This window comes from Bombina bombina, chromosome 7, assembly GCF_027579735.1.
Source record: "Bombina bombina isolate aBomBom1 chromosome 7, aBomBom1.pri, whole genome shotgun sequence".
In the NCBI taxonomy this organism is placed as follows: domain Eukaryota; kingdom Metazoa; phylum Chordata; class Amphibia; order Anura; family Bombinatoridae; genus Bombina; species Bombina bombina.
This window is the reverse complement of record NC_069505.1, coordinates 375,218,709-375,246,499: the sequence shown is the minus strand read 5'-3', so window position 1 is coordinate 375,246,499 and position 27,791 is coordinate 375,218,709. Positions and strand designations below refer to the sequence as shown.

Sequence of the window (27,791 nt, the reverse complement as noted above, 5' to 3'; positions counted from 1 at the left end):
TTCAGAGAAACGAGATTTTGATGGAAGAAAGGACCCTGAATTAGAAGATCCTTCCTCAGAGGCAGCCTCCAAGGAGGCAGAGATGACATGTTCACTAGGTCTACATACCAGAGCTATTAAAATTACCGACACTCTCTCCTGTTAGATATGAGCAATGACTCATGGAAAAAGAGCAAACGGAGGAAACAGATAAACTAGACCGAACCCCCAAGGCACCGCCAGAGCATATATCAGAGCTGCCTGCAGATCTCTTGAACCGTACCTTGGAAGGTTGGCATTCTGCTGGCATCAGATCGAACTCCGGCATCCCCCACTTGAAGGTTAACCTGGAGAACACCTCCAGATGGAGAGCCCACTCCCCGGAATGAAGTCTGTCTGCTCAGAAAATCCGCCTCCCAGATGTCCACTCCTGGAATGTGGATGGCAGATAGACAACAATTGTGAGCTTCTGCCCACTGAATAATCCGTTCCACCTCTTTCATGGCTAAGGAAAACCGAGTTCCTCCCTGGTGGTTGATGTAAGCAACTGAGGTGATATTGTCCGACTGAAATCTGATAAAGCGGGCTAAAGTTAACAGAGAATTGTAAATCGCTATCAACTCCAAGATGTTTATGGGGAGAGCAGACTCTTCCATAACCCCTGTGCCTTTAACAAGTCCCGGACTCCTCCCCAGCCTAGCAGGCTGGCATCCATGGTCACGATCACCCAAGAAGGTCTCCGGAAGCAAGTGCTCTGGGACAGATGCTCCTGAGAAAACCACCATGGAAGAGAGTCTCTTGTTAACATGTCTAGATATATCCTCTGGGACATATCTGAATGGTTTCCGTTCCATTGTTTGAGCATGCATAATTGCAGAGCTCTAAAATGGAATCAAGCGCAGGGAATGATGTCCATGGAAGCGACCATCAACCCAATTACTTCCATACATTGGGCTACAGATGGCTGAACAGTAGACTTCATAGATAGGGAATCTATTATAGTCCCTAAGAACACCACCCTTGTAGATGGAACAAGGGAACTCTTTCCCAGATTAATTTTCCATCTGTGGGAACGTAGAAAAGACAACAAGATCTATGTTTGGGAGCTTGCTTGTTTAAAAGCTGGCGTCTGAACCAGAATGTCGTCTAAGTAAGGCGCCACCACAAGTCCCCAAGACCTGATCACTTGCTAGAGAGCCCCCAGAACCTTTAAGAAAATTCTGGGAGCTGCGGCAAGGCCAAACGGAAGAGCCACAAACTGAAAGTGTTTATCTAGAAAAGCGAATCTCAGAAATTTGTAATGATCCCTGTGAATAGGAACATCAAGATATGAGTTCTTCTATGGTCGTCATAAACTGACCTTCCTGAGCCAAAGGAAGAATGGTCCAAATGGTCTCCATTTTGAAGGACGGCACCCTGAGAAACTCGTTGAGACACTTTAGGTCTAAAATGGGGAAAAAATTTCCTCTTTTTTGGGAACTACAGATTTAAATAGAATCCTAGACCCTGTTCCTTTACTGGAACTGGAACAATCACTCCCAGAGAGAAAAGATCCTGAACGCAGTTCAAGAATGCCTCTCTTTTTACCTGATCTGCAGACAACCTTGAGAGGTGAAACCTGCCCCTGGGAGGGAGAAAATTGAATTCTATTTTGTAACCCTGAGAAACAATGCCCACAGCCCAAGGATCTAGGACATCTCGTAACCACTCCCGATAAAACAGGGAAAGTCTGCCCCCACTTGATCCGACTCCGGACCGATGGCTGACCAATCATGCTGATTTAGACTCAGCTGAGGGTTTCTTAGATTGCTTGTTCCAGGACATACTCGGTCTCCAAGAGGACTTGGATTGTTCCTGTTTGGAAGCGGAAGGCTTTTGACCTTTGAAATTACGAAAGGAACGAAAATTACCTTGACGTCCCTTAAATCTAATCTTCTTGTCTTGCGGTAGAAAAGATTCTTTTTCACCTGTAATATCAGATCATATATCATTTCTGCCAGTCCAGGCCCAAACAAAGTCTTACCCTTGTAGGGAAGCGCCAAAAGCTTAGACTTGGAGGAAACATCAGCTGACCAAGTGTGTTAAGCTAGTTAAAAATACATATGTTCTGAACATAAATTACTGTAGTATGTTTATATAAATTACTGTAGTAATTAATATAACCTACAACACTACAGACATTTATAGCTAGGTTGATACTGAGTCTAGATAACTAATTCTAAGAGTTTATTTAATTTAGTCCAAAATAAAGGCTGCCTCTTATCTGAGTGCATTTTGACAGTTTTTCACACTTATACAGTGCTAGTTCATGTGTGCCATATAGGTAACATTGTGCTCACACCCGTGGAGTTATTTATGAGTCAGCACTGATTGGCTAAAATGCAAGTCTGTCAAAAGCACTGGGATAAGGAGGAAGTGTGCAGAGACTTAGATACAAGTTAGTCACAGAGGTTAAAAGTATATTAATATAACTGTGTTGATTATGCAAAACTGAGGAATGGGTAATAAAGAGATTATCTATCTTTTTAAACAATACACATTTTCAAATAGACTGTCCCTTTAATCAAGGTTTAAAGAATTCCATTAACACAATCCAAACTTACAAGAACTTGAAAAGCACGGTTGAACGTTAAACTTAAACGGGAAACAAAAAAATATGTTCGTCCAACCCAAAGTTACAATGACCTGGAAACAATGGCTTACATTGAACAGTCTGGAGAACTTAAAGGGATAAAAAGTTTAAAAACGAAAAGTGGATGAGTACATTTCAATTTTATTAGCAAAAATACTTCTAGTAAAAATAATTACTGTTTTTTTTTAGCAGCACACATGCAGTGAGTGCCCTATTCAAGCTCAGATAGCTTGCGGTAGTGTGTACTGTGCTTAAAAAACACTCAATTTGTGTGAATCAAGCCTCTGCTGACTCTTTAAAATGGCTGTTTGAATACAGATACTGGGCCCTCACAGCATATGTGCATATTACCCTGAAAAATTGTGATAGCTTTTACTAGAAGCATTTTTGCTAATGAAACTATAGTAAACATGCATCTATTCAAAATTAAAAAGCAGCCATGCATTTTTCTTTTAAACTTTATTAATCTTTTTTTTTATATGTATAAAAATTTTGCCTAATCTTAAAGGGAAATGATGATCTTAAAATGGTTAGTCTTTGATGCTTCTGTTTTGGGCTTTTCTTAAAAGAACGTATGACAGTTAGTGCTATGTACACTTTTATATTACAATCACAAAAAATCTTGTCCATCTAGAAATTTACTCTAAAGTCTATTCATGTCTGTTTTTTAAACAACCTATTCAATGTAGAATTCACAAAATAAGGAACGAAGATTACTATAGGAAGTTTCTGTTCTATATCTTTTCTGGGAAGGGTAAAACAGTGTCAATATTTATTTGAACAATTTGTATCTATTTACAACCACCAAGCTTTGATAATTACTAAGAATCACACCCACATAAAAAAAACCTCAAAAGCATGAGGCATGTTAAAATCACATATACAGTATAATAATATCACAATGTTCAATCCATAGCCCAGATCCATTTCTGCTATGGGTGAGAATATCCCACACAAAGAGCCGATGATCAAAAATTTGCTGGCATGGAGAGAAATTATACAAAATATTCAGGATTTTTTTTATAGATCTTAGATTGTAATGTGAATCTCCTTCACATACAGAGCCCTTCATTGTGAGATAAGCATCTCACATATTGACGAGACATCTGAGATCATCTCACCTAAGGGGAGAACTTTCGATCATCATGACAAGAGGGTTCACAGGATCCTCAGTATATAAAACACTAGTTTCTCTCCAGTCTCGCTCAGACAACCAAGACTTCCAATACTTTTAGTGTGCACTGCATCTTTAAGTACAGCAAGTGCAGGGTAGTGAACAAAAAATTGAACAAACAAAAAGCTAATGTCAGGAGCCTACTAATGCATAATTAGCTAGCTAACCTGGTACCAGTCAGCACTCACAAACAGAAATTGTAAATACAAACAGTGGCATTGTTGGGGCTGGAGTTCCAAATGGTCCTTGAAAAGCCCACAGCCTTTCAGCCACCCCATCAGTTTTTACTTTTATATTACCGTGTTTGTCGATTTTAATGAAGGAATTTTTTTAAGGCTTCCTGAGTTCCTGCACTAACTACAGAGAGCGAGAATACTGGAAACATTGTGTGCTCCTTCCTACCCTTCTGCTCACAGCCGTTGTAAAGAAGCTAGAACATCGCTGATAGATGCACTCGCTGTTGTTTCAGACAACTACATTTTGGGGAAAACACACATTGTCCCTAGTGCCTCTGCTCACAGGCCAGTTCACTGAGCTAGTGCATATGGGGATTATTGGCAGATAAATCTGCACTTCACCTAGGGAGAGCTTGGGATCCCCCAAGGGGCAGCACACTGTAGACCAGGGGATTGGTAGATAAATCAACATTTCACCTGGGAGGCCTGTTAGATTTTCACACTGGGTAAAGATCTTTCGCTGCCTGGCTGAAAACTCCTTGTCTATCCCTCTGTCCGACTAGGCACCCTGAGGAGGAAATGGGTCTAAAATCAGTTAGAGAACACCTCTCAATAACAAGTAGGTCAGCCCTTCAGAATTCACCTCACTCCATCAAGGTGGAAAAAGAATGATGATTTTGTGGAAATAAGAGGGATTCAAAGCTCTAGTTTGTGAGGCTGTCTTTTGCCTTCTTCTAATGGTCAAGAGATTAATTTCCATAAGTGATGTCTCGCCGACTCTTACTAGGCAAGTGCAACGGCAGTCACACAGGAAGACATCTTGCTCATCTTTTGGCGCCACCAACAGTCAAGAAGCAGCGACTAGTCAGAGACTGTGACCTTTCACCCCAGGAAGCATGCCGATAGCTTTGGCAGCTGTGCTCAGTCTATTATGGGTAATTGCTGTGCGCTGCAGTGATGGAGATCACACGGTATGTCCTTAGGAGCTGTTATCGGTTGCTGCTTCCGGGATTAAGCACTGTTCTGCACTGGAGGAGCCCAGTTAGGCTTGTGATACTGCCAACTTCCCAGTGACTGTCAGCGCCCTACGTAATAAAACATTTCCTTTTTTTCCTTAATTGTGTGTTGGCGCCATATAAGAGTTAGGAATGTCTTTACATATTTGCTAAGGACCTGACAACATCTGTAGGGTCAAATTCCACAACTATCAATTTCACTAAAAGAAGTCAGGATTTAGCTGCTTTCTGAGGGATCAACAACAAATTTAGATTAAAACTGATTTATTTCAGTTTGCATATTTCAAATGAATTAATCAGTCACATATCTATACAAACATACATATTTTTCTTATACTCATATGCCATTACATGAACCTCTCTCTGGTTATGTAGCCCCATGATAGACAAACTTTCCAGAACGCTTATGCAAACCAATACTTCATAGAAAGATTGATTAGATAAATATTGATAGAGGGACAGATATATATATATATATACACAGAGAGAGAGAGATTTAGAGAAATAAAGAGATAGAGAGACATATAGATAGATAGATTTAGAAAGCTTTAGACAGAGACACAGACAGAGCGCTAGATGTAGAGAGAGAAAGACAGAGGGATATCTCTGCCCTCAGGGAACCTTATTTCTGCCCCTTGTCTTCCAATTGTGGGAAGAAGAAACAACAATTGCACATCTTTATTAATCTTAATGATGGCAAGACGATTGAAGTTCAAAATGTAGACACCAATCAACAAGTGCTACAAAGGGTGCTGAACTAAAAATGGGCCGGCTCCTAAGCTTACATTCCTACTTTTTCAAATAAAGATACCAAGAGAATGAAGAAAAAACAAAATGTATGCTTAACTGATAAATTCATGACTCCCCAAAACATTCTAATTACTAGTGGGATATTTACTCCTGACCAGCAGGAGGAGGCAAAAAGCACCCCAGCAGAGCTGTTAAGTATCACTTCCCTTACCCATAACTCCCAGTCATTCGGCCGAAGGGAACAGAAAAAGAAGATAACACAAGTGAATAGAGGTGCCTGAGGACTATACAAAAAAACTGCCGTCTTAATTTGAAAAAGGACAGGTCGTGGACTCTCCATGCCCGGAAACAAATACATTTATCAGGTAAGCATAAATTTAGTTTTCTTTCCTATGGCATGGAGAGTCCACAAAACATTCTAATTACTAGTGGGAACCAATACCCAAGCTAGAGGACACAGAATAAATAGGGAGGGAGAACAAGATAGGCGGACCTAAACTGAAGGCACCACCGCTTGAAGAACCTTTCTCCCAAAAGAAGCCTCAGCTGAGGCAAAAGTATCACATTTGTAGAATTTGGGAAAAGTATGAATAGAGGACCAAGTGGCCGCCTTACAGATTTGCTCCACAGAAGCTTCATTTTTGAAAGCCCATGAAGATGAAACAGCTCTAGTGGAATGAGTCGTAATTCTCTCAGGAGGCTGCTGTCCAGCTGTCTCATAAGCTAAACGGATAACACTTCTCAACCAGAGAGAAAGAAGTAGAAGTGGCCTTCTGACCCCTATGCATACCACAGAAAACAATAAACAGGGCAGAAGTCTGCCGAAAATCTTTAGCTGCTTGTAGGTAAAATTTAAGAGCATGCACCACATCCAAGTTATGCAAAAGATGTTCCTTCTGAGAAGAAGGGCTAGGCCAAAAAGAAGGAACAACAATTTCCTGATTAATATTGCGATCCGACACTACCTTAGGGAGAAACTCCAGCTTAGTATGAAGGACCGCCTTATCAGCATGAAAAATAAGGTAAGGGGAATCACACTGCAGAGCCGAAAGTTCAGAAACTCTGCGAGCAAAAGAAATAGCAAGAAGAAACAAGACCTTCCAAGATAGTAATTTAATTCTAACAGAATGCATCGGCTCAAACTGAGCCTGCTGCAAAACTCTAAGAACAAGGTTAAGACTCCAATGAGGAGCAACAGATTTAAACACAGGCCTGATTCTAACCAAGGCCTGAACAGAAAAATGAACATCTGGCAGAACTGCCAGACGTTTATGCAGAAGAATATACAGAGCAGAAATCTGACCCTTCAAAGTACTGACTGAGAAACCCATCTCCAGACCCTCCTGAAGAAAAGCTAAAATTCAAAGAACCCTTACTTTGTTCCAAGAAAAACCTTTTGAATCACACCAATGAAGGTATTTACACCATACCCTATGGTAAATTCTGCGAGTAACCGGTTTACGAGCCTGAAGCATAGTATCTATGACTTTCTCAGAGAAGCCACGTCTAGCCAAACTTAGACGTTCAATTTCCAAGAAGTCAGCTTCAGAGAAACCAGATTTGGATGAAGAAAGGGACCCTGAAGTAGAAGGTCCTTCCTGAAAGGTAACCTTCACGGCGGAAGAGATGACATTGTCACCAGATCCGCGAACCAGATCCTGCGAGGCCATGAAGGAGCTATTAGAATCACAGAAGCTCTCTCCTGTTTGATGCAAAAATTACTTGTGGAAGCAACACAAATGGAAGAAACAGGTATGCTAAATTGAAGCTCCAAGGAACCGCTAAAGCATCTACCAGAATAGCTTGAGGATCTCTTGACTTTGAACCGTACTTTGGAAGCTTAGCATTTTGACGAGACGCCATCAGAGACGACTCCTCTGGAGTCCACAGACCCTGTGTCTTTAAGAAACCCTAAACTGCTCCCCAGCCTAACAGGCTGGTGTCCGTGGTCACAATCACCCAGGAAGGCCTCAGGAAGCATGTGCCCCGAGACAGATTGTCCTGTGAAACTCGCTATGTGAGTGAGACTCTTGTTGGTGAATCCAAATTTATCTTCTGCGAGAGATCTGAGTGGTCCCCATTCCATTGACTGAGCATGCATAGCTGCAGAGGTCTCAGATGGTACCGAGCAAAAGGAATTTTTTCTATGGAGGCAACCATCAGTCCAATCACCTCCATGCATTGAGTCACAGATGGACGAATAGCAGACTGGAGAGACAGGCAAGAAACATGAAGCTTAGATTTTCTGACGTCCGTCAGAAAAATCTTCACGGACAGGGAATCTTTTATTGTTCCCAAGAAAAAAACCCTTGTATCTGGAACAAGGGAACTCTTTCCCAGATTCACTTTCCACCCGTAGGAACGTAGAATAGACAACAACCTCTCTGTATGAGATCTTGCTAGATGAAAAGATTGCGCTTGAACTAGAATGTCGTCTAGATAAAGCACCACAGCAATACCCTGGGACCTCATCACTGCCAGAAGAGCCCCCAGAACCTTTGTAAAAATTCTTAGAGCTGTAGCAAGGCCAGAAGGAGGGCAAACCTTAGATACTGGTAATGATCCCTGTGAACAGGAACATGAAGACACGCGTCCTTCAGAGCTATCGCCGTTATGAACTGACCCTTTTGGACCAGAAAAAGAATAGAATGGATGGTCTCCATCTTGAAGGACGGAACCCTGAGAAATTGATTGAGACACTTTAGGTCCAGAATGGGACAAAAAGTGTCCTTCTTCTTGGGAACTACAAATAGATTTGAATAGAATCCTAGATCCTGTTCCTCTAGAGGAACTGGAACAGGCACTCCCAGGGATATGTAATGTCCTTTATGCAGTTTAAGAAGGCCTCTCTCTTTATCTGGTTTGCAGATAACCTTGACAGGTGGAACCCGCCCCTGGAAGGACAATATTTGAAACTATGGGATACTATATCTATGCCCCAAGGATTTGGAACATCGCGTATCCAAGCCTGCTGAAAAAAAGATAGCCTGCCCCCCACTTGATCCACTACAGGATTGGGGGTGGCCCCTTCATGTTGATTTAAAATCAACGGAAGACTTCTTAGCTTGCTTACCCCTATTCCAAGGCTGACTGGACCTCCAAGAAGACTTGGATTGATCCGACTTGGAGAAGGAAGACTGCTGTCCCTTAAAGTTACGAAAGGAACAAAAATTAGAATTCTGGCGACCCTTAGGTCTATTCTTTTTAGTCTGAGGTAGGAAAGAACCCTTTCCACCTGTAATGTCAGAAATAATTTCTGCCAGACCTGGTCCAAACAAGGTTTACCCTTATAAGGAAGAGATAAAAGCTTGGACTTGGATGTAACATCTACAGACCAAGATTTTAACCAGAGAGCTCTGCGAGCTAAAACAGTAAAAACAGAAATCTTAGCACCCAACCTAAGAACTTGCATGTTGGCATCACAAATAAAGGTATTGTCTAGCTTGAGAACCTTAAACCTGTCTTGAATCTCCTCTATAGTAGTCTCTTCTAGGATAAGATTAGAAAAATCATTGGACCAATAAGATGTTGCCCCCGCAACTGTAGCAATACTAGCAACAGGTTGCCACTGTAATCCCTGATGAATGTACATCTTCAAAAAAGCCTCAAGCTTCTTTTCCATGGGATCCTTGAAAGAACAACTATCTTTAATAGGAATAGTAGTTCTCTTAGCCAGAGTAGAAATAGCTCCCTCTACCTTGGGCACCGTGCACCACGAGTCACGAATAGAGTCAGAAACAGGAAACATCTTTTAAAAAACAGGGGACGGGGAAAAAGGAATCCCTAGTTTATCCCATTTCTGAGTTATAATATCTGCCATACGGTCTGGAAATGGAAATACTTCCACAGATGAGGGTACATCATATACCCTTTTAAGCTTACTAGACCTCTTTGGATTCTCCGCAACAGATTAGGATTCTTCCAAAGTAGCAAGAACCTCCTTCAAATGAACTTGGTGTTCTAACTTAAATCTGAAATTAATCTCCTCTGAATCTGCAGAATTTGTCACTACAGTATCAGAATCTGACAATTCCCCTCATAAGTCACTGAAGAATCATCCTCATCAGATAATTGAGACAAACTGACTACAGCAGCTTTAGCGGAGCCTTACTAACATCAATATGTTTAGATTTCCTCTTACACTTACCAGAAACCTTTGGAAAATCTGATAAAGCTGCAGAAACAGCAGAAGTAATTTGCAAAGCAAAATCCCCAGGCAAAAAACACCCCCAGGAGGTTGAGGGGAACCGGAGGGCACTGCATGTAAAGCTTGAGGGGAAAGCTGAGGCGTAGCTAGGATAACACTATCCTGAGAAGCAGGAGGCTCAGGGAGAGACATCTTATCTTTAAACTTTTATTTAAACATGAAGAGCAAAACTGTACAGGAGGAATTATCTTAGCCTCCAAACACAATAAGCATTTTTCAAAAGAATCAACTTCAGTATTAGTGTCCATAATTGGGTATCAATTCACAATTAACAAAAAATGTAAATGAATAAAACATAAATAAGCACTTAAAACCCTCAGCTCTGCTGAGGTCTTACCCCACCAGAAGTTGCTACCCTACTAACATAGAAAACCTGACACACCCGGTAGCAAAAAACACCTTCTTGTTACTGAAACAGCCGAAATCCACTTGCCACTGTAGATAGAAGAAAAAGCAGGCTCCACACTCGATCTGAACAGAGAAGCCGAAAACCGGAAGTGACGAGGAGCAGTCACGTGACCGCAATAAAAAAAAAACTTTTTCTTTTAAATTGCGCCAAACAAAAACTGTGCGAAAACCAACAACAGCACAGCAAGTGATTGGGCCAATAAGCTGAGCTGAAAAGTGATTGCCACAAGTAAGAATTAAAACAAACACCTGTTAAACACTTCATACACTCTCCCATTTCTGAGCCCTTAATAAAAAAAATTCACTTTTCACATAAAAACAGTGCCCCTTAAAGAGAGTCAAATACTTTCCACAAGGATTTAACCCTTATAGTGCCGGTACCTTCAAACCTGGAAGGGAAATCACTTAACTGTGGATCCTGCTCTGTCAGGCAGGAGCTGTTTTCTGAGGTGTGGCAGCTTCACCATATTTACCAAGGACCTATAGAAAAGAAAGAACAGAGTAACCAACTCTGGCTTTCTATAATAAGGGTAGCAATAATGTTAGAAGTTTAAGCAAAGACCACCTCACCGTCTTCTAACTGCTAATAGCCACCACTACACTTACTAAAGAGATTGACATGGACACAGCATAGCACCAATCCTTGCTTGCAGGGAAAAGCACCCATTAAAAGGATTAAAATCTTCAGACACTCAACTTTGCCATCCTCCCGTGATCAAGGCAAAGAGAATGACTGGGGGTTATGGGTAAGGGAAGTGATACTTTACAGCTTTGCTGGGGTGCTCTTTGCCTCCCCCTGCTGGCCAAGAGTGAATATCCCACTAGTAATTAGAAAATTTTGTGGACTCTCCATGCCATAGTAAACAAATTGTTACTAGGAGTAAATTAGAAATTTGATTAAAATTGCATGCTCTATCTGAATCATGAAAGAAAAAAATTGGGTTTCATGTCCCTTTAACTCTCTACGTCACAAACTGGTGGCAGTTGCAAGGTTCATTTAAGAGAAATTAAATTAAAAACATTTCTTTCATGATTCAGATGATAATTTTTTAAACAGCTTTCCAATTTACTTGTATAATTCTTTTGGTATCCTTTTTTGAAGGAGCAGAAATGCAGTACTAGGAGCTAATTGAACACATCAGTAAGCCAGTCACAAGAGGCATTTATGTGCAGCCACCAATCAGCAGCTAGCTACCACCTCCTGAGCCTACCTAGGTAGCCTTTTCAACAAACAATACCAAGAGAAATAAGCAAATCAGATAATAGAAGTAAATTGGAAAGTTGTTTAAAATTGTGTGCTGTATCCAAATCATAAAGGAAAAATTTTGTGTTTCAAGTCCCTTTTAACCCTTTCCATCACAGCTTAGTAAAGTGTGCTTAAATTCTAAAACCATTAAGCTATATTTATACTTATGATTATATATCTGGTTACTATAAATATTAGCTTCCAACAAACTAATTAAAAAGTTAAAGAAATCTATTTTGATACAAAAACATAATGGGTAAAAAAACATAATACCGGATTGCTTCTTGTAAAGGTAAAAAAATAACTAGTGCCCAGTGCAGAATTAAAGAACAAGAGTACCTCGGAGATATTGCGGGTTTGGTTCCAGACCACCGCCATAAAGCGAATATAGCAATAAAGTGAGTCACACTCATTTTTTTGTTTCCCATTGCCCATCCTATATAATAAAAGGCCAAGTGTGTTTGTCAGATGCAGTCATGTGCAGTAGAGACTGAGCAAGGACAAACATACCTGGCCTTTTCCCTGCAGAGCGCGACAGCTTCAGGAAGCTCCAGCACTCTCAGCCCATATAAGGGCAGATGCTGGATCGTTACAGACGGTAACACTGTGTGTGTCGCTGTCTGTAACGATCTTCTGCTGGTGCCGGCGGGAGGTGGGTTAGCGGCTCAGCAGCGGAGGGAAGGGTAGGGAGTGGGAGGAACTGGGAGCAATGGGCCAGCTACACTACAGAATAGGGATTTGGGGGTGCAGGGGGGGGCTAAACGGCGATCGCAGAAAAAGGGATAGAGGGAGAGGGACAGAGGGATAGGAACAGAGGGATAGGGACAGAGGGATAGGGACAGAGGCATAGGGACAGAGGCATAGGGACAGAGGGACAGGGACAGAAGGATTTGGAGAGGGACAGAGGGGAAGGCACAGGGACAGAGATAGGGGCAGAGGGATAGGGACAGAGGGATATAGATAGAGGGATAGATGATATAGGGATAGATAGATAGGTATATTTCTTTCATTAAACATTTTGGCCCGTGTACACAGACTTTAACCCTAGTAAAACTTATATTTACACTAATGTAGTAGTCTAATAACTGTGCAATATCATTATGGCTAAAAAAAAATGTACATACCTTAACCAAAAAATACTTTATTGCTAAAAAATGCTAACCATCATCTGAGTCTTCAGTGAGTCATCATCTTTTTTGCTGGTGGTGTGTATATAGGTGTGTATATATGTGTATTCATATGTATTTATGCGTTTATATGTGTATACATGTGCATATATGTGTATATATGTGTATATATGTGTATTTATGTGTTTATATGTGTATTTATGTGTTTATATGTGTATACATGTGTATACATGTGTATATTTGTGCTTATATGTGTATACATGTGTATTTATGTGTTTATATGTGTATACATGTGTATATTTGTGTTTATATGTGTATATATGTGTTTATATGTGTATACATGTGTATTTATGTGTTTATATGTGTATATATGTGTTTATATGTGTATACATGTGTATTTATGCGTTTATATGTGTATATATGTGTTTATATCTGTTAATATGTGTATATATGTTGGAAAAATGGCTCTGATAGACTTGCTTGACACAGGATTGCAACAAACCTTCAATTTGTAAAATGAGCAATATCTACAAAATGCAATACAGCGAAGCCCAATAAGACAAGGTATGCCTGTACCTTCTTTTGGCTTGCTGCAATAACAGTTGGGAGCCAACGACTTTCCCGTGTGTCCATTAGAAGAAAAATCACATCATGTTCATTAATGAGGCCTTCAAGTTTCTCTACATCTTTACAGGCCTGATCCATTGTATCCTCACTGAAATTTACTGGGTGACCCGGCATAGGAATACTCATGTTAAAGCCTCTAGTAACCTGTCAATAAAAACATATAGGTGCAAATTAGATAACGCACTTCTAAATGAAAATAGAAAATACATTTCTTCATTTTAAAAATAATAACATACGGGTCAGTACCAAGCACCATTTGAAGATAGATAGAAACGACTTCATTTTTACTTAAAAGCAGCAACGTATATTTTAAGGTTACAATCTACTCCAGAATTTGTATGTTTAAAAGGATAGATAATCCCTTTATTACCCATTCCCCAGTTTTGCACAACCAACACTGTTATATTAATAAACCTCTGTAATTAAATTGTATCTAAGCCTCTGCAGACTGCCCCTTTATTTCAGTTCTTTTGACAGACTTGCATTTTAGCCAATCTGTGCTGCCTTGTAAATAATAATGGCTGGATTTAGAGTTTTGTCGGTAACGACCCGCGTATCTAACGCTGGCTTTTTTCTGGCCGCACCTTTAAAATAACTCTGGTATTGAGAGTCCACAGAATGGCTGCGTTAGGCTCCAAAAAAGGAGCGTAGAGCATTTTTAACGCAGCTTCAACTCTCGATACCAGAGTTGCTTACGGACGCGGCCAGCCTCAAAAACGTGCTCGTGTACGATTCCCCCATAGAAAACAAGGGGGCTGTTTTAGCTGAAAAAAAACCTAACACCTGCAAAAAACCCGCGTTCAGCTCCTAACGCAGCCCCATTGTTTGCTATGGGGAAACACTTCCTACGTCTGCACCTAACACCCTAACATGTACCCCGAGTCTAAACACCCCTAACCTTACACTTATTAACCCCTATTCTGCCGCCCCCGCTATCGCTGACCCCTGTATATTATTTTTAACCCCTAATCTGCCGCTCCGTAAACCGCTGCTACTTACATTATCCCTATGTACCCCTAATCTGCTGCCCCTAACACCGCCGACCCCTATATTATATTTATTAACCCCTAATCTGCCCCCAACAACGTCGCCTCCACCTGCCTACACTTATTAACCCCTAATCTGCCGAGCGGACCGCACCGCTATTATTATAAAGTTATTAACCCCTAATCCGCCTCACTAACCCTATAATAAATAGTATTAACCCCTAATCTGCCCTCCCTAACATCGCCGACACCTAACTTCAATTATTAACCCCCAATCTGCCGACCGGAGCTCACCGCTATTCTAATAAATGTATTAACCCCTAAAGCTAAATCTAACCCTAACACTAACACCGCCCTAAATTAAATATAATTTTAATCTAACGAAATTAATTAACTCTTATTAAATAAATTATTCCTATTTAAAGCTAAATACTTACCTGTAAAATAAATCCTAATATAGCTACAATATAAATTATAATTATATTATAGCTATTTTAGGATTAATATTTATTTTACAGGTAACTTTGTATTTATTTTAACCAGGTACAATAGCTATTAAATAGTTAAGAACTATTTAATAGCTAAAATAGTTAAAATAATTACAAATTTACCTGTAAAATAAATCCTAACCTAAGTTACAATTAAACCTAACACTACACTATCAATAAATTAATTAAATAAAATACCTATAATTATCTACAATTAAACCTAACACTACACTATCAATAAATAAATTAAATACAATTCTTACAAATAAATACAATGAAATAAACTAACTAAAGTACAAAAAATAAAAAAGATCTAAGTTACAAAAAATATTTACAAACATTAGAAATATATTACAACAATTTTAAACTAATTACACCTACTCTAAGCCCCCTAATAAAATAACAAAGCCCCCCAAAATAAAAAAATGCCCTACCCTATTCTAAATAACTAAAGATCAAAGCTCTTTTACCTTACCAGCCCTGAACAGGGCCCTTTGCGGGGCATGCCCCAAGAAGTTCAGCTCTTTTGCCTGTAAAAAAAAACATACAATACCCCCCCCCCAACATTACAACCCACCACCCACATACCCCTAATCTAACCCAAACCCCCCTTAAATAAACCTAACACTAAGCCCCTGAAGATCTCCCTACCTTGAGTCGTCTTCACCCAGCCGAGCCAAATTCTTCATCCAAGCGGAGCAAGAAGAGGTCCTCCATCCGGTAGAAGTCTTCATCTAAGCGGGGCAGAAGAGGTCTTCCATCCGATTGAAGTCTTCATCCATGCGGCATCTTCTATCGTCATCCATCCGGAGCGGAGCGGCAGCATCCTGAAGACCTCCGACGCGGAACATCCATCCTGGCCGACGACTGAACGACGAATGACGGTTCCTTTAAATGACGTCATCCAAGCTAAATACTTCCTTTACAGGTAAGTATTTAGCTTTAAATAGGAATAATTTATTTAAGAAGAGTTAATTAATTTCGTTAGATTAAAATTATATTTAATTTAGGGGGGTGTTAGTGTTAGGGTTAGACTTAGCTTTAGGGGTTAATACATTTATTAGAATAGCGGTGAGCTCCAGTCGGCAGATTAGGGGTTAATAATTGAAGTTAGGTGTCTGCGATGTTAGGGAGGGCAGATTAGGGGTTAATACTATTTATGATAGGGTTAGTGAGGCAGATTAGGGGTTAATAACTTTATTATAGTAGCGGTGCGGTCCGCTCGGCAGATTAGGGGTTAATAAGTGTAGGCAGGTGGAGGCGACGTTGAGGGGGGCAGATTAGGGGTTAATAAATATAATATAGGGGTCGGCGGTGTTAGGGGCAGCAGATTAGGGGTACATAGCTATAATGTAGGTGGCGGCGCTTTGCGGTCGGCAGATTAGGGGTTAATTATTGTAGGTAGCTGGCTGCGACGTTGTGGGGGGCAGGTTAGGGGTTAATAAATATAATATAGGGGTCGGCGGTGTTAGGGGCAGCAGATTAGGGGTACATAAGTATAACGTAGGTGGCGGTCGGCAGATTAGGGGTTAAAAAATGTAATCGAGTGGCGGCGATGTGGGGGGGGGCTCGGTTTAGGGGTACATAGGTAGTTTATGGGTGTTAGTGTACTTTAGAGCACAGTAGTTAAGAGCTTTATGAACCGGCGTTAGCCCAGAAAGCTCTTAACTACTGACTTTTTTCTGCGGCTGGAGTTTTGTCGTTAGATTTCTAACGCTCACTTCAGCCACGACTCTAAATACCGGAGTTAGAAAGATCCCATTGAAAAGATAGGATACGCAATTGATGTAAGGGGATTTGCGGTATGGAAAAGTCGCGGCTGAAAAGTGAGCATTAGACCCTTTTTTCAATGACTCCAAATACCGGCGGTAGCCTAAAACCAGCGTTAGGAGCCTCTAACGCTGGTTTTCACGGCTACCGCCAAACTCCAAATCTAGGCCTAAGTGAGCACAAGGTTTTGGGGTTTTTGATGATGAAGATTACATTTTTCATGGTTGTGAGAGTCCATGAGACCTTACTCTTGGGAACTAATGTTCAAGCGGAAAAGTCCACAAAAATGGGCAGGACAAAAAGCAAAAACGAAATTCCTTAACACCTCCATCCTTGCCCTCAATTTGAAGAGGCAAAGAACTACTGGGAGGGAAGGGGAAGTAGGAGAGATACTTAAAGCTCTGGTGTGGGGTGTCTTTGCCTCCTCCTGGTGGCCAGTTGATATAGTTCCCAAGAGTAAGGTCTTGTGGACTCTCACCGCCATTAGAAAAAACATAATTTATGCTTACCTGATAAATTCCTTTCTTCTGTTGAGTGATCAGTCCACGGGTCATCATTACTTCTGGGATATAACTCCTCCCCAACAGGAAATGCAAGAGGATTCACCCAGCAGAGCTGCATATAGCTCCTCCCCTCTACGTCAGTCCCAGTCATTCGACCAAGAATCAACGAGAAAGGAGTAACCAAGGGTGAAGTGGTGACTGGAGTATAATTTAAAAGATATTTACCTGCCTTAAAACAGGGCGGGCCGTGGACTGATCACACAACAGAAGAAAGGAATTTATCAGGTAAGCATAAATTATGTTTTCTTCTGTTATGTGTGATCAGTCCACGGGTCATCATTACTTCTGGGATACCAATACCAAAGCAAAAGTACACGGATGACGGGAGGGATAGGCAGGCTCATTATACAGAAGGAACCACTGCCTGAAGAACCTTTCTCCCAAAAATAGCCTCCGAAGAAGCAAAAGTGTCAAATTTGTAAAATTTGGAAAAAGTATGAAGCGAAGACCAAGTTGCAGCCTTGCAAATCTGTTCAACAGAGGCCTCATTCTTAAAGGCCCAAGTGGAAGCCACAGCTCTAGTGGAGTGAGCTGTAATTCTTTCAGGAGGCTGCTGTCCAGCAGTCTCATAGGCTAAACGTATTATGCTACGAAGCCAAAAAGAGAGAGAGGTAGCAGAAGCTTTTTGACCTCTCCTCTGTCCAGAGTAAACGACAAACAAGGAAGAAGTTTGGCGAAAGTCTTTAGTTGCCTGCAAGTAGAACTTGAGGGCACGAACTACATCCAGATTGTGTAAAAGACGTTCCTTCTTTGAAGAAGGATTTGGACACAAGGATGGGACAACAATCTCTTGATTGATGTTCCTGTTAGTGACTACCTTAGGTAAGAACCCAGGTTTAGTACGCAGAACTACCTTGTCTGAGTGAAAAATCAGATAAGGGGAATCACAATGTAAGGCTGATAACTCAGAGACTCTTCGAGCCGAGGAAATAGCCATTAAAAACAGAACTTTCCAAGATAACATTTTTATATCAATGGAATGAAGGGGTTCAAACGGAACACCCTGTAAAACGTTAAGAACTAAGTTTAAACTCCATGGTGGAGCAACAGCTTTAAACACAGGCTTGATCCTAGCTAAAGCCTGACAAAAGGACTGGACGTCTGGATTTTCTGACAGACGTCTGTGTAACAAGATGGACAGAGCTGAAATCTGTCCCTTTAATGAACTAGCTGATAAACCTTTTTCTAAACCTTCTTGTAGAAAAGACAATATCCTAGCGATCCTAACCTTACTCCAGGAGTAACCTTTGGATTCGCACCAGTATAGGTATTTCCGCCATATTTTATGGTAAATCCTTCTGGTAACAGGCTTCCTAGCCTGAATCAGGGTATCAATAACCGACTCAGAAAAACCACGTTTTGATAAAATCAAGCGTTCAATTTCCAAGCAGTCAGCTTCAGAGAAGTTAGATTTTGATGTTTGAATGGACCCTGTATCAGAAGGTCCTGTCTTAGAGGTAGAGACCAAGGCGGACAGGATGACATGTCCACTAGATCTGCATACCAAGTCCTGCGTGGCCAAGCAGGTGCTATTAGAATTACTGATGCTCTCTCCTGTTTGATTTTGGCAATCAATCGAGGAAGCAGCGGGAAGGGTGGAAACACATAAGCCATCCTGAAGTTCCAAGGTGCTGTCAAAGCATCTATCAGAACTGCTCCCGGATCCCTGGATCTGGACCCGTAGCGAGGAAGTTTGGCGTTCTGGCGAGACGCCATGAGATCTATCTCTGGTGTGCCCCAACGTCGAAGTATTTGGGCAAAGACCTCCGGATGAAGTTCCCACTCCCCCGGATGAAGAGTCTGGCGACTCAAGAAATCCGCCTCCCAGTTCTCCACTCCCGGGATGTGGATTGCTGACAGGTGGCAAGAGTGAGACTCTGCCCAGCGAATTATCTTTGATACTTCCATCATTGCTAGGGAGCTTCTTGTCCCTCCCTGATGGTTGATGTAAGCTACAGTCGTGATGTTGTCCGACTGAAACCTGATGAACCCCCGAGTTATTAACTGGGGCCAAGCCAGAAGGGCATTGAGAACTGCTCTCAATTCCAGAATGTTTATTGGAAGGAGACTCTCCTCCTGATTCCATAGTCCCTGAGCCTTCAGAGAATTCCAGACAGCGCCCCAACCTAGTAGGCTGGCGTCTGTTGTTACAATTGTCCAGTCTGGCCTGCTGAATGGCATCCCCCTGGACAGGTGTGGCCGATGAAGCCACCATAGAAGAGAATTTCTGGTCTCTTGATTCAGATTCAGAGTAGGGGACAAATCTGAGTAATCCCCATTCCACTGACTTAGCATGCATAATTGCAGCGGTCTGAGGTGTAGGCGTGCAAAAGGTACTATGTCCATTGCCGCTACCATTAAGCCGATCACCTCCATGCATTGAGCTACTGACGGGTGTTGAATGGAATGAAGGACGCGGCATGCATTTTGAAGTTTTGTTAACCTGTCTTCTGTCAGGTAAATCTTCATTTCTACAGAATCTATAAGAGTCCCCAAGAATGGAACTCTTGTGAGAGGAAAGAGAGAACTCTTCTTTTCGTTCACTTTCCATCCATGCGACCTTAGAAATGCCAGAACTAACTCTGTATGAGACTTGGCAGTTTGAAAGCTTGAAGCTTGTATTAGAATGTCGTCTAGGTACGGAGCTACCGAAATCCCTCGCGGTCTTAGTACCGCTAGAAGGGCACCCAGAACCTTTGTGAAGATTCTTGGAGCCGTAGCCAATCCGAATGGAAGAGCTACAAACTGGTAGTGCCTGTCTAAGAAGGCAAACCTTAGATACCGGTGATGATCTTTGTGGATCGGTATGTGAAGGTAAGCATCCTTTAGATCCACTGTGGTCATGTACTGACCCTCTTGGATCATGGGTAAGATTGTCCGAATAGTTTCCATTTTGAACGATGGAACTCTTAGGAATTTGTTTAGAGTCTTTAAATCTAAGATTGGTCTGAAAGTTCCCTCTTTTTTGGGAACCACAAACAGGTTTGAGTAGAACCCTTGTCCTTGTTCCGACCACGGAACCGGATGGATCACTCCCATTGTTAACAGATCTTGTACGCAGCGTAGAAACGCTTCTTTCTTTATCTGGTTTGTTGACAACCTTGACAGATGAAATCTCCCTCTTGGGGGAGATAATTTGAAGTCTAGAAGGTATCCCTGAGATATGATCTCTAGTGCCCAGGGATCCTGAACATCTCTTGCCCAGGCCTGGGCGAAGAGAGAGAGTCTGCCCCCTACTAGATCCGGTCCCGGATCGGGGGCTCTCGGTTCATGCTGTCTTTGGGGCAGCAGCAGGTTTCCTGGCCTGCTTGCTTTTGTTCCAGGACTGGTTAGGCTTCCAGCCTTGCCTGTAACGAGCAACAGCTCCTTCCTGTTTTGGTGCAGTGGAGGTTGATGCTGCTCCTGTTTTGAAATTCCGAAAGGGACGAAAATTAGACTGTCTAGCCTTAGCTTTGGCCTTGTCTTGAGGTAGGGCGTGGCCCTTACCTCCCGTAATGTCAGCGATAATTTCTTTCAAACCGGGCCCGAATAAGGACTGCCCCTTGAAAGGTATATTAAGTAATTTGGACTTAGAAGTAACATCAGCTGACCAGGATTTTAGCCACAGTGCCCTGCGTGCCTGTATGGCGAATCCTGAGTTCTTAGCCGTAAGTTTGGTTAAATGTACTACGGCCTCCGAAATGAAAGAATTAGCTAGTTTAAGGACTCTAAGCCTGTCCGTAATGTCGTCTAGCGTAGAGGAACTAAGGTTCTCTTCAAGCGACTCAATCCAAAATGCTGCCGCAGCCGTAATCGGCGCGATACATGCAAGGGGTTGTAATATAAAACCTTGTTGAACAAACATTTTCTTAAGGTAACCCTCTAATTTTTTATCCATTGGATCTGAGAAAGCACAGCTATCCTCCACCGGGATAGTGGTACGCTTAGCTAAAGTAGAAACTGCTCCCTCCACCTTGGGGACCGTTTGCCATAAATCCCGAGTGGTGGCGTCTATTGGAAACATCTTTCTAAATATTGGAGGGGGTGAGAACGGCACACCGGGTCTATCCCACTCCTTAGTAACAATTTCAGTTAGTCTCTTAGGTATAGGAAAAACGTCAGTACTCGCCGGTACCGCAAAGTATTTATCCAACCTACACAGTTTCTCTGGTATTGCAACAGTGTTACAATCGTTGAGAGCTGCTAAGACCTCCCCTAGTAGTACACGGAGGTTCTCCAATTTAAATTTAAAATTTGAAATATCTGAGTCCAGTCTGTTTGGATCAGAACCGTCACCCACAGAATGAAGCTCTCCGTCCTCATGCTCTGCGAGCTGTGACGCAGTATCAGACATGGCCCTAGCATTGTCAGCGCACTCTGTTCTCACCCCAGAGTGATCACGCTTGCCTCTTAGTTCAGGTAATTTAGACAAAACTTCAGTCATAACAGTAGCCATATCTTGTAATGTTATCTGTAATGGCCGCCCAGATGTACTAGGCGCCAAAATATCACGCACCTCCCGGGCGGGAGATGCAGGTACTGTCGCGTGAGGCGAGTTAGTCGGCATAACTCTCCCCTCGCTGTTTGGTGAAATTTGTTCACATTGTACAGATTGACTTTTATTTAAAGTAGCATCAATACAGTTAGTACATAAATTTCTATTGGGCTCCACCTTGGCATTGGAACAAATGACACAGATATCTTCCTCTGAGTCAGACATGTTTAACACACTAGCAAAAAAACTTACAACTTGGTTATAATCTTTTTTAGCAAAAAAACGCACTGTGCCTCAAAAAGGTACTAACGATTAAATGACAGTTGAAATAATGAACTGAAAAACAGTTATTGCATCAAACTTTAAAACCACACAACTTTTAGCAAAGGTTTGTTCCCATTAGTAAAAAACAACACTAATTAAATTTGTACATAAGAAAACAAAACAACGTTTTTTATACACAGTCACTATAAGAATTCTCACAGCTCTGCTGAGAGAATTTACCTCCCTTCAAAGAAGTTTGAAGACCCCTGAGATCTGTCAGAGATGAACCGGATCATGCCGGAAATAAAAGTAGCTGACTGGAATTTTTTGATGCGTAGCAAAGAGCGCCAAAAACGGCTCCTCTCCCACACAGCAGTGAAGAGAAACGAAACTGTCACAATTAAAACAAAAAAACTGCCAAGTGGAAAATAATGCCCAAATAATTATTCACACAGTACCTCAGCAATGTAAACGATTCTACATTCCAGCAAAAACGTTTAACATGAGAATAGTTATTAAAAGGATTAGTGACCTTTAACACAGTAGTTCCGGTGAAATACCATCCCCAGAATACTGAAGTGTATACATACATGTCATTTTAACGGTATGGCAGGCTTTTCTCATCAATTCCATTCAGAAAATAAAAACTGCCACATACCTCAATGCAGATTCATCTGCCCGCTGTCCCCTGATCTGAATCCTTTACCTCCCTCAGATGGTCGAGAACAGCAATATGATCTTAACGACTCCGGTTAAAATCATAGTAAAAAATCTCTGTCAGATTCTTCCTCAAACTCTGCCAGAGAAGTAATAACACGCTCCGGTGCTATTTTAAAATAACAAACTTTTGATTGAAGTCATAAAAACTAAGTATAATCACCATAGTCCTCTCACACATCCTATCTAGTCGTTGGGTGCAAGAGAATGACTGGGACTGACGTAGAGGGGAGGAGCTATATGCAGCTCTGCTGGGTGAATCCTCTTGCATTTCCTGTTGGGGAGGAGTTATATCCCAGAAGTAATGATGACCCGTGGACTGATCACACATAACAGAAGAAATAACAAGAGCAGAGTAGAGCATATCAGGGAAGTAAACTATTGGTACCCACATCCTACAACTTTAATGAACACTACTTGCTGCATCTACCTGCTTGAGGGTGTAACACAGGGGTGATCCCTGAAATTGAAGTTAGGGTTTCAATTGTGCAGCACTCCCTATATTTCTTACTCACCTACCATAGAGTATACTGAGCCTCTGATCTACCACAGTAGAGCCTATTACCTAACATTTAGTGAGAGACTCATAAATCCATATAATGAAAGTGCTATTATCACAGCAGATTTCATAATTGTGCATCTTTGTAAATGAGTTACATTTACTGTAAGGCAACCTTGTTTAGTGTGGGACACATCTTCCTGGTCATTGGCAACCTATTAAAGGACCAGTCAATACAGTAGATTTGCATAATCAACAAATGCATGATAAGAAGACAATGCAATAGCACTTAGTCTGAACTTCAAATGAGAAGTAGATTTTTGTTAAATAAATTGCAAAGTTATGTCTATTTCCACTCCCCCTGTATCATGTGACAGCCATCAGCCAATCACAAATGCATATACGTATATGCTGTGAATTCTTGCACATGCTCAGTAGGAGTTGGTGACTCAAAAAGTGTAAATATAAAAAGACTGTGCACATTTTGTTAATTGAAGTAAATTGGAAAGTTGTTTAAAATTGCATGCTGTATTAGAATCTTGAAGTTTAATATTGACTTGAGTGTCCCTTTAATATTGAGGCAACCGTTGCCTAATAGACTGATCTATACCTTTAACTACATAATACTGGATCCTATTAAACAGAATATTTAAGCCCTGAACTGCATAAACTCTTGCGCTTCTGCATGCTGAAAATGCCTATTAAAGATAAGCATAGTGACACCTAGTGGTGAACGTAGAGTACTGCACTTAACTTTCACACAGATTTAAACCTCAGACAACAGATATTTGCTGTAGCTTTTCACTGTATTGCTGTATATTCTAGGCAATAACGGAGGGTTCGATTGGGGCTCATGTGGCAACTGGTAACCTGACCTATAACTTGGACAACTGATTAGTCAAAAAAAAAGCTTTAAATTAACCAGAGATATGAGGTCCACTTGGAGAGAATGGAATGAGTGTGTGGTTGGCCTTGTCTGCTAAATAATAAGGGCAGTGACTGGCACAGTTTATACTCCATTAATGTAGATAAATATTTTGGAAGTTTACCCTCGCCCACTGAGGCAAGGATGACCTACAATTCAGTCTGAAAACAAATTATGCCACATGGCTGATCAGCAAGATCAGGCAATTTTGTATCACCTCTCAGCAACAGAACAGAGTATTTCTGGCATAGAGGATAGACAATTGGAACATGCAAACCACTTTTCCAATAACTCACAAAATCAACTACTACAAGAAGATTTGAAAAATTGTGTCCACTGAAATAATATCCACATTGTAGGAGTAGGTAAAACCGTTAAGAACAAAGACTTATTGTAGTTTACATCCTGATATTACCTCACCTTCTTTGGATGAATAAAGATTATCTGCCCATGGCTATCAAGAGGGCACATAGATTAAACCTAGACAAACAATCTATTATGTCTAGAAAGCCCTTGATATTTCTAGACTTTGAGTGGAAATAAAAAATAAAAATGGACGGACTTTGCGCCTCTTTGTCCCTGCCTGCACAAACAGGGAAGGCAGGTTTCTTGACTGCAGAGTTCTACTGGACCAACATTTCTCCAGACCCCTAAGGAGTTGCAGCTGCAGGGCTTCTAGATATTGAATTTAAAGAGAGCAATGGTGGACTGGCTACTCATTCTGATAGCTAATAGCCTGTTTTCTTTTTATTTATGTTCTGGTACCTAACGGCGGTTGTCCTTAGTCACAAGTTATCTTATATCTGGTTGGGTCCTTCTATTAAAGTATTCCAGCAGGTTAAATCAGCCTGTGTTTACTTACACTTATATATTTGTTGTGTCCTTTACTGAACTGTGAGTCTAGGTTCACCCATTTGCACACGCTGTTTAACACAACACTGGGTCCCTTTAACCAAAGCCAGGGCATTTTATACTTGTTCTGGCAAAACCTTGAAAGCAGTGATACGAGGCCAGATCACATCTTTTATGGCTCAGTATAACCTGAAACATAAGCACAACGTCTGCCCATCTCCTCACAGACTTGACTGATGCTTATAATCAATATTTGTCCTAACCACGGCTAAGAGAAAAAACCACCATGTGTTGAAAAAAGAAAGAGATACTTTTTTAACACAGCAAGAGTAAGCATTTGTGGTTCATAGGGAAGGGAGCTTTTATAGGTACAGAAAAGACAGAAAATTACTAGCAAACACAGTTAAGACTTTCACTCCTATATCAGCGATTGCAGCAAATAGATTAAAGTACCAGGTCAAAACAATTACCAGAGATATGATGGAGGTATTTGTAAACTATTACACGGCCCTATCGACTAGACAAACTATTAGTGACATGGGAAGAACTGGAATTCTAGGAAGAGGTCTTTGTCGTTTACTTATATTAACAAAGGTGTTTTTGCTTTCTTGGTTTCCTTTGTTAAAGAGTATACCTAAGTAGGTGTAGGAGAGTGCACATGTCAATACTTGTCTCAATAACTGTAACATATTTACATTGTAATATAGGATGAAAAAAAGACTAATTTCTAAATTTTCACATATTCCCATTAATACTGTTGATCCAGAAAAAGGAACAAAAAATATACAACTGACTTTATCCCACTCTGTGTAAGTATGGATATACCGACTTTCTTTGTGAAAATTGATATCTACGTAAGGAGTTGTCATTGTCTATCTCACTCATAGGGCTGACGATCTACAGGGAGTTCCCAAAAGAAGCTCCAATTACCTCTTGATTTGATAGTTGGCACTAACTTGGACGCTATTGTTATAAGGATAATGGACTGAGTGTAGACATTGAGTTTGTATCAATTGTGTAATTAATTGTATTTTTATTATTTATTAATTGTGTATCATTTTAACTGTATTTTTAACTGTGCGATTTTCATTTTTTCTTTATGTGAGTAAAGCAATTGCAATATTGCAAGAAAAGTGACTGGCACCATTTTGTTATGCTTAGTTCACTCTGTTTACAGCATTACAGTGCAATCTGTGTCTCAGTGCCATAGTCTGGCAAATTTTACTACAGTAATTGTTACTATTTTACAGGTACAGTATTTATTGAATACTAATTGAATTACTGTGCTGTGCTAATGTTAAACTAAATGTAGCACTATTGCACCCCTAATATATGTTAGTTTAAACATGTTTTTAAGTCTTTAAACACACTGGCAAGTGAAAAGAAAGATAAAACTGCCTTCTTTCACTTTAAAGGGACACTGAACCCAAATTTTTTCTTTCGTGATTCAGATAGAGCATGAAATTTTAAGCAACTTTCTAATTTACTCCTACTATCAAATTTTCTTCATTCTCTTGGTATCTTTATTTGAAATGCAAGAATGTAAGTTTAGATGCTGGCCCATTTTTGGTGAACAACCTGGGTTGTTGTTGCTGATTGGTGGATAAATTCATCCACCAATAAAAAAGTACTGTCCATAGCTCTAAACCAAAAAAAAGCCTAGATGCCTTCTTTTTCAAATAAAGAAAGTTTGATAATAGGAGTAAATTGGAAAGTTGCTTAAAATTGCATGCTCTATCTGAATCACCAAAGAAAAAATTTGGGTTCAGTGTCCCTTTAAGGCGGTTTTCACTTTACAGCGGGGCTCCGGTCCCTAACCTGCTATATGAGGGGGGTTTACCTGTATATTTGAGGCAGACTAATTATACATTTTTTATATATATATTTTTAGAGAATTACAATTTCCCCTATTTCAATCAATTTACGTACACCAAGGTATTGAGCAAATAAGTACTTTTTCTGTTTGCATTTCTTTGAGACGTGGGGGGTCCCTCTGCTCTTATTTGCTTGTTGTTTGATCCATTGTGCGCTGGTCTTTAAACTTGTTTGCTAACCCCTGTATATCACAGAGGCTTTCTCTAGAAATATCCTATGGTGAAAGCGATATGGTTTAGTAAGAAACTCAATGTGAAGTATAAAGGACTGAAATCAATCACACAGTGGCGCCATTTTCAGCATCAAAAGCTCTAATCTAACTCAGAGTGAATAAGGAAGTTTTTGTTTGTTTTGTTTTTAATCTAAGCCCTTCACAAACTGTATAATATTTTTGCTTCACCTATGTTGTGCTTGCCAGCAATTCTCCCAACCTGCTTATGCCCTATACAGCGTTGTGTGATAGTGCAGTTAAAGGGCCATTATATCCAAACATTCTTCCTTCATGATTCAGGTAGAGCATGCATTTGTAAACAACTTTCCAATTTACTTCAATTATCAATTTTGCTTCGTTCTATTGGTATCCTTTGCTCGAAGGAGCAGCAATGCACTACTGGGAGCTAGCTGGACCCATCGGTAATCCAATGGCAAGAGGCATTTATGTGCAGCCACCAATCAGCAGCTAGCTCCCAGTAGTGCATAGCTGCTCCTGAGCCTATTTAGGTATACTTTTCAACAAAGGATACCAAAGGAACAAAGCAAATTAGATAAAAAGAAGTAAGCTGGAAAGTTGATTTACAAAAGAACAATTTTGGGTTTCATGTCCCTTTAAGTGCTTTGCTGCCTAGTTCCCTATTTGACTATTTCTTCCTAGTAACGACATTCACAAAACTCATCCAATCACCTGACAGCTAACTATGGGGAGGATCCTGCATCCTCCCCTCCCATACACTTTGGAGGAGGCAATGCAGATCATTTTGGGTCATTTTATTTTGAGTTCTGTGCAAATTAATATTGACATATATGTAGGTAACACACT

At 40.8% G+C, this 27,791-nt stretch overlaps 1 protein-coding gene across 2 annotated transcripts in view; it reads right to left on the bottom strand.

Annotated features, from left to right (window-relative positions):
• The window catches only part of ATG7 (autophagy related 7), a 582,165-nt gene that overhangs the window by 281,441 nt on the left and 272,933 nt on the right, over positions 1 to 27,791 (bottom strand). For both annotated transcript variants that reach the window (XM_053721092.1, XM_053721093.1), the window contains one exon: positions 13,292 to 13,486. In XM_053721092.1, coding sequence (XP_053577067.1) covers positions 13,292 to 13,486 — 195 coding nt within the window. The remainder of the gene's footprint in view (positions 1 to 13,291; positions 13,487 to 27,791) is intronic.